At 54.0% G+C, this 6,832-nt stretch overlaps 1 protein-coding gene across 1 annotated transcript; it reads left to right on the top strand.

The window, feature by feature from the left end:
- Window positions 1-500: 500 nt before the first annotated feature.
- On the top strand, window positions 501-4,550 carry LOC308180356 (uncharacterized protein; the record flags this gene model as incomplete). The annotated part of the gene is made up of 4 exons (XM_080561819.1): window positions 501-508; window positions 1,696-2,398; window positions 2,551-2,588; window positions 2,969-4,550. The coding sequence occupies 4 exons, from the start codon at window positions 501-503 to the stop codon at window positions 3,129-3,131; spliced, it is 912 nt and encodes a 303-aa protein (XP_080417945.1). The 3' UTR covers window positions 3,132-4,550.
- Between the last annotated feature and the right edge of the window lie 2,282 nt (window positions 4,551-6,832).

The raw sequence follows: 6,832 nt of genomic DNA, 5'->3' as shown, positions 1-6,832 counted from the left end.
CTCCAGAGAGGCTGCAGGGAGATTTTTGTCCGGGGGCCCCCCAGGCTGCCATGTGCTTGCTGGGACAGGGACCCGCGACGTCCCCGAGTGGTGCAGCCCCTTGGGCAGGCACTGCATGCAGCGCGCTGCTCTCACTGCTGCCTTTGGCACTGGCTGTGTCCCCAGACCTGCCCCTGGGCCGTCTGCCCCCAGCCTGGTGTGCACCGGGGCTGGGACCGCGGTGGGCACTCCCAGCCCTGGGTACCGCTGCGCACAGAGGCTCCTGTTTCGACAGCACCAGGGAGGAGGAGACATGTTATTACCACCCTAAGAGTTATTATTCTTCTCAATAAAAGACGCAAGCTAAGTGAATGTGAAACAGCGTCCTCCTGCATGTTGGCTGCCAGTAACCCAGCGCTCTCACTCTCCCTTCATCATCTCCTCCTCCCAGACAGGTGAAATGGGATGACTGCCATTGTGGGAAAGTCGTAAAGTATAAAATGCTTCATTTCTTCGTGAAAATGGAAATGTGAGCAGCCAGGGAGAGAGGGGCCTTGCAGAATGCATAGCCTGATAACCGAGCAGAGGGGCTCTGCCAGCGCTCCTCCATGCAGTCACTCCGCGGGGTCCCACCAGCCCGGTGGCTGGAGCAGTCCCGGCTCAGTGTCGAGGGGTCCCGCTCGGCGGTGGTGCTGTGGCGGGGGCACACTCTGGCTTTGCACATGGCCAGAGAGCAGCTGGTGCTTCCTGCTCGGAGGAGACGGAGGGCTGCTGGTGCTGCCCGGTGTGGCTGCGTGGCGATGCCCTCCTGGTGCTGGCCCTCCCTGCGGACAGGCACCGCCAGCGCTGCTGCGGTGTGACGGCTCCAAGGCACAAACGGGCTCCAGCCGGTCCCCCACCCAACAGCCTCTGGCTTTTGAGGAGGAAGGGGAAGAGCCTACAGAGATGTCACTGGGAGCCAGATTTTTAGGAGGTCCTTGAAGCGTGCAGGCTTCACTGGGAGGCAATGCCCATGGCACAAGGTGCACGCCGGGCAGCCCCGTCCCCGTGTGCTGCGGGCAGCAGCCTGCCAGCCTTCCCTCGCTCTTCCCGCAGCTGCGTGGGGCGAGCGTGTCTGTGCTGGGATGGAGAGCCCGGATTCCCTGTCTGGAATATGCAACATGGAGACAATAGAGCAAAGTGTAACCACTGTTTACAGAAAAAAATTGTCAAGGATTTATTTATTGGAAGTGACTGAGGAATATGAATTCTACACTCCATTTAAAATGCTTTTTATTTCTCTCAGCCTTGGGGCTCTGAGTACATCTAATTTCACCCATAGCTATAATTCTCCACCAAACAGTTCCGGCTTCTCCTCTGGGTTCCCAAGGAGTCATTTTGGTTTATGTCCTCTCCTGATGCAGCTCGTGCAGTGGCTGGAGACAGTTACACGCCGGTGAACTTTTCGAACCCTCCCTCCCCACTGGGTGCACACACACATGCAGCGCAAGTGAAAGGCACGTACTGGAAACAGCTTGACACCGCACTATATATTTATTTTAAAAAATAAAACTCTAAATGTCTTTATCATGTAGGGGTTTCTCCTGAGGAGCCATGTATTTCACTTTAGACACTTTGATTGTCCCTACCTTGCAGCTAACAAACTATTAGTTTTGTTAGTATATTTATTCCACTAAAATTGGAGCCTGTGATTACAAATCCAATACTGTGATTGAGTCAGGATTTGAAAATAAATCTGTCTAGGGTTCATCTGGCATTTTGGTGCAGGCAGAGGCGGCGGAAGGCACCGCTTCCCGGCCCAGCTGTGGGCTGTGCCCTCCTGGCTCCTGGTAGTGCCACGCTGGGGCCCCTCGTGGTCCGCGCTGCTTCGGATGTCAGTCGCTGGGTGTCTGTCGCTGGGAACCGGGCCCTTTTCCCATGCGAATTGGCTGTGAATGCAGTACCAGGATTTGTAAATTGTGACTATTGGGTGCACAGGTGTTTCAGCTCTTGTGGTTTGTTGGGCGTCCCAGCCCTGCCAGCGTCTGTTGCCGTGACACCTCTGCGGTGTTCAGCCGGTGCCTCTGGGACCAGGCGGTGTCTCTGCCCAGAGCACGGGGTGCCCCCGGCAGGGCGCGGGGTGCTTGGTGCTTTCCTTCCCTGCAGGGCTGGGGCAGTGAGCAAAGACCAGGCAAGTGAGCAAGTGTGTGACACAGCAGGGCTTGAGCCCGAGTGCTCTGGGTTCTTTAGGAAAAGCTTGTCATTTCTCCTGATTTCAGCACCTTCTCCAGAAGCAAGGACAACAGCTCGCACTTTCGGCTGTTCGTCCACAGTGGGCACAGCTACCCCGAGGGATGCACCTGGAGCCACCAGCCCATGTATCCCCAGGCCGCCCGCTGAGGGCCCTGCTGCTGCCGTCCAGCCTGCTGCAGTGCCGGAGGTGCAGAACGCCTGCCCGAGCCCTCTGTGGTGCCGGAGATGCAGAATGGCTGCCCCAGCCTGCTGCGGTGCCGGAGGTGCAGAACGCCTGCCCCAGCCCTCTGCGGTGCCGGAAGTGCAGAACGCCTGCCCCAGCCCTCTGCGGTGCCGGAGGTGCAGAACGGCTGCCCGAGCCCTCTGCGGTGCCGGAGGTGCAGAACGCCTGCCCCAGCCCGCTGCGGTGCCGGAGGTGCAGAACGCCTGCCCCAGCCCGCTGCGGTGCCCGAGATGCAGAACGCCTGCCCCAGCCTGCTGCAGTGCCGGAGGTGCAGAACGCCTGCCCCAGCCCACTGCGGTGCCGGAGGTGCAGAACGGCTGCCCCAGCCCTCTGCGGTGCCCGAGGTGCAGAACGCCTGCCCCAGCCCTCTGCGGTGCCCGAGGTGCAGAACGCCTGCCCCAGCCCTCTGCGGTGCCCGAGGTGCAGAACACCTGCCCCAGTCCTCTGCGGTGCCCGAGATGCAGAACGCCTGCCCCAGCCCTCTGCGGTGCCGGAGGTGCAGAACGCCTGCCCCAGCCTGCTGCAGTGCCGGAGGTGCAGAACGGCTGCCCCAGCCCTCTGCGGTGCCCGAGATGCAGAACGCCTGCCCCAGCCCGCTGCAGTGCCGGAGGTGCAGAACGCCTGCCCCAGCCCGCTGCAGCCGCACGACCCACCCAGCCGCGCCCGCTCCTCGGCTCCCTTGCAGCTGAGAACATGAACACATGCGCCAGCGGTATGTACATATGAAAAGGGACTGTCAGGAAAGATTAAAACCCCAGACAGTCTTTATCGTAAGATTATTTTTTTCCATTTATTTATCCTTTTTTTTCCCTTTTAGCAAGAGTAGTCAGGTTTTGATATGATTAGAATTGCAAATCTTGCATGTTAAAAGGGAAGCACTGGAGTAAAAGGATGCTGCCTGTGTAATGAGACACATTTTAAATCCAGGCTAGGTAAATTTTGTGTTGAGCATAAAGGGTATGAAATAAACTAGCAGTAAGCTCAGCAAATGCCCCAAGGCGCGTCCCCATTAGTATTCCCATTTGTGAGCTCACTTCATAAGACTAATGGAGTTGCTACCTGGGGACATTAATTGTGCATGACACCATTGCCGAGCCTTTGTGCACTCTTACTAATATCACAGTGCCTCCTTGACAAAACGCCTGCAAAGATTACAAACATACCTAAAATAACTGCCACATTCACACTCATATTTGACAGGGATCTTCAAGTTCAGTTACAATAGAATTACCATCATTTCTTACACCTCTGGCTTTTTATTACATTAAACAATGGTTGATATTGCTTCCTTAAACCAGTGTCATATTGTGTAAAATCTATCTATCTCAAGCTTTTCTATTAAGCCTTCCATTTATCAGGGGAATGTATAGCTTCCATATTTGACTCTTACTACAAATATTATATATTATATACTTAAGCACGCGTGCACACGTACACATGCACCCTCCCTCTGTTTTAAAGGCACAGCAATATTTTTGAGCTCTCGCAATTAATACCAAGAGGATCTGACATTGTGTAAGGTCCTCGCAGGTCTTCCAGTATTAATTATAACACAATCTGTTGGGAGAAGTCTTCCTGTGCCTGTGTTTCGTATTTTGAATTCTAGTGTCCAGGATTAAGATGATGGATGAGAGGATTTGCTAAATTCTCTGCAGCCAGAGCAATGTTGTGTTTAGGGAAACTGATGGACTGGGATCTTTTGCAGCTCCAACACTGGGCACAGCCTCTCCAGGGTGCGGTGGGTGGCACCGGTGGGCTCGCAGTGCGTGTCCCACACTGCTCATGCTGTGCTGCCTGCCAGCTGTTGGCTGCACCGACCGCTCCTCCTGCCGGCACCTGGGCTCCTGCAGGGCTCCCACAGCCGAGCGGAGAGGTGTCTCTGGGAGACCAAGGGAGATCTCATCCTTGGAGGCAGTGTGCAAACAGTACAAAAATGAAATCATGAAAACCCTTTGGGGATTCAGTGCTCTGCTCCTTAGAGTGGGGATTTAGTCCCTGACAGATCACATATACATACATACATACACACACACGTGTATATAACTGTAGAAATCAAGTCTTTGGCTTTGTTTTCAATACTGGCACCTTCAGTGCACCATCAGCACTTGATTCTGCTGTTTTCCTCTCTGCAATAGAGTCTCCTTTGATGTTTCCTTTTGGACAAGAACAATGGTGGGCCGCAGGTAGGTCGAATGTTGTGAGGTGCACGAGGAAACTCCTTTACACAACTTTTCTTGCTGGCAGGCAGTGTGGACATGAGGCCATGGATGTGTTTTCAGCTGTCCCAGGACCTCCTGATTTTATCAAGTGGCAGCACTGAGTGCCCAAAGAAAAGTCTGATTTCATATTCACGAGACAACAAAACGCTTTGTCAAGGGATTGTCCTCTTTGTTAATCAGGGCTTACTTCAGACTCCTAACTTTTGAGGAGGCCAAGATATAGCTATGTCCTTTTGTGCATCTTCATAGGGTTCCCTTGGAGAATGTCTGAGGCAAGTTTCAAAGACAGGCATTTCTGCTCTTTCAGGCTTACAGCTGGGTGAAGTTGGGTAACTTGTTTTCTTGGTTCATTCTGGTGAGCGATGCCAACGCAGGAGAAAACTGCAGCCGCACCGGTGCTCACTGCTGCGTTCAATGTCCGGCACGCCGGCAGCGTTCCAGCTCACGGAGGGCACCGGTTCCTCCTGGCACACCTGCGCTGCAGAACTGCTGGGAAGAGCCACAGCCTGGAGTGGAATGAAGGAAGAAGAGAGCTTTTTTGGCAATGTGAATTCAGCTGCCTCGAGAGCAACACCCTCCTGGGGTGACTGTTGCTGCAGAAGGAGACAGCCAGGGGCACGCGGCTCGGAGCCTGACGGGGTGCGTGGGCAGGACTGGTGCCGGCCGGCCCTGCACAGTGAGCACCTGACCTCAGGAGGCAGAGGGGAGATTTTGGCTCTGGCAGTGGGTGTTTGGAAGGGTGGATGGGTACAGCAGGGGTATAGATCTCAGTTGCAATAGCTTGGACATGCAGGTTTGGAGGATGACCTTGTAGCAATTCAGTAGTGGACACTCCTATGTCTGTTCCTTGAGCCTAAGCCAGGATTTATTGGTAGTAACATTAGATATTAACTTGTGGCGGTGCCTGGCAGCAGCTGATCCCAACTTCTTTAAAACATTGCACTACACAACTTGCTGCAGCAGGAAAAGATACAGAGGAGAGCACCAGACAGCCATCTCCCAGGTGAAGAGCATCTGTCCCACCACCTGTGATGGCAGTGCATGGTGTGGTTTGGGCAGAAAGGGGAAGCAGGTCTGTGCTCAGCTGCAGTGATGTCCCGGGCAGGCAGACTGAGCAGAGTCTGGGGGTTAAGCACGGTGACACTCCGGTGCAGGTCTTTCATCGACAGCAGGACCCTGCACCGCAGCTCACGGCCCTCAGAAACGCCTCCCAGCCCCATGCTGCCCAAGCAAGGAGTGAGAGCAGTGTCCTCTCGGAAAGCCAGGGCTTCCAGGAATTATTCCTTCATCCTGCCATGCAACCTGAAACACGGGACAAGCTTATGCAACAGACAAGAGGAGCTACCTGGATAAAAAAATCGGCTGGTCTTTGAATCAGGCATTGAAGGGGAGCTTTGGATAAATGAGTTTGAGCTGAGAAATAAACAGAGTATGCATAAGGATGATCTGCCCCTTGGAGCTGGCACTCTGTGTTTTCCTGCTGTCTCATTGACTTCTTGCCAAAAATGCTGAGGCGCTGGAGTTTTCTGAGGAATTCTGAAGTTAGGACTTAAAAATACTTCAAACACTTGGTTTAATAGACCTTTACATCAGCGTATTCCCAGTTCCACACAGCTCCCTAGTGACACGGGACCTTTTGTCAAGCACATATGAAATTAAGTGAAATAAAAATCATATTAAAAATTATTACCATCTAACAGCCATTAGTCTGCACATTGCTGTCACGTCTTGATGGATTTCTCACTTAGTTCAATGAATGTTCTAACGACAGTGATAAAATCACTCAGAAAAAATATAATAAACTGTTAACCCTTTCTGCTGCTGCTTGTTTTTCAAAACCCGTTAAGGACTGCTCAGCAAGAAGTTGCTCCCAGGGTGAGCGGACGGCGAGGAGAGCCTGTCACTGCCCACCTGGGCACGCCAGAGCGGGCTGGCAGTTCTGCCCCCTCTGCCCCGGCAGGGGAGGTCACGCAGGGCTGGGGACCACGCGTGGCTCTTGCTGCGGCCTGGTGTTTCAGCAAGTGCTTACCAGAAAGGCCGTGCTTTGCCTGCCTGTCCATCGAGCCCAAGAGGTGAGCGCTCACTGGTGCCAGGAGCCATGGAGTGGATGCAGCATGTGCCTCTGCTGCAGCCCGGGGACCTGCTGGTCCATGCCTGCCCCACACGCTCCGAGGCGACG

The sequence above is a fragment of the Anser brachyrhynchus genome (assembly GCF_964034855.1).
Source record: "Anser brachyrhynchus genome assembly, chromosome: 19".
Classification (NCBI taxonomy): Eukaryota; Metazoa; Chordata; class Aves; order Anseriformes; family Anatidae; genus Anser; species Anser brachyrhynchus.
Note: the sequence above shows the minus strand (reverse complement) of the source record. Positions and strands in the feature narration are given on the sequence as shown.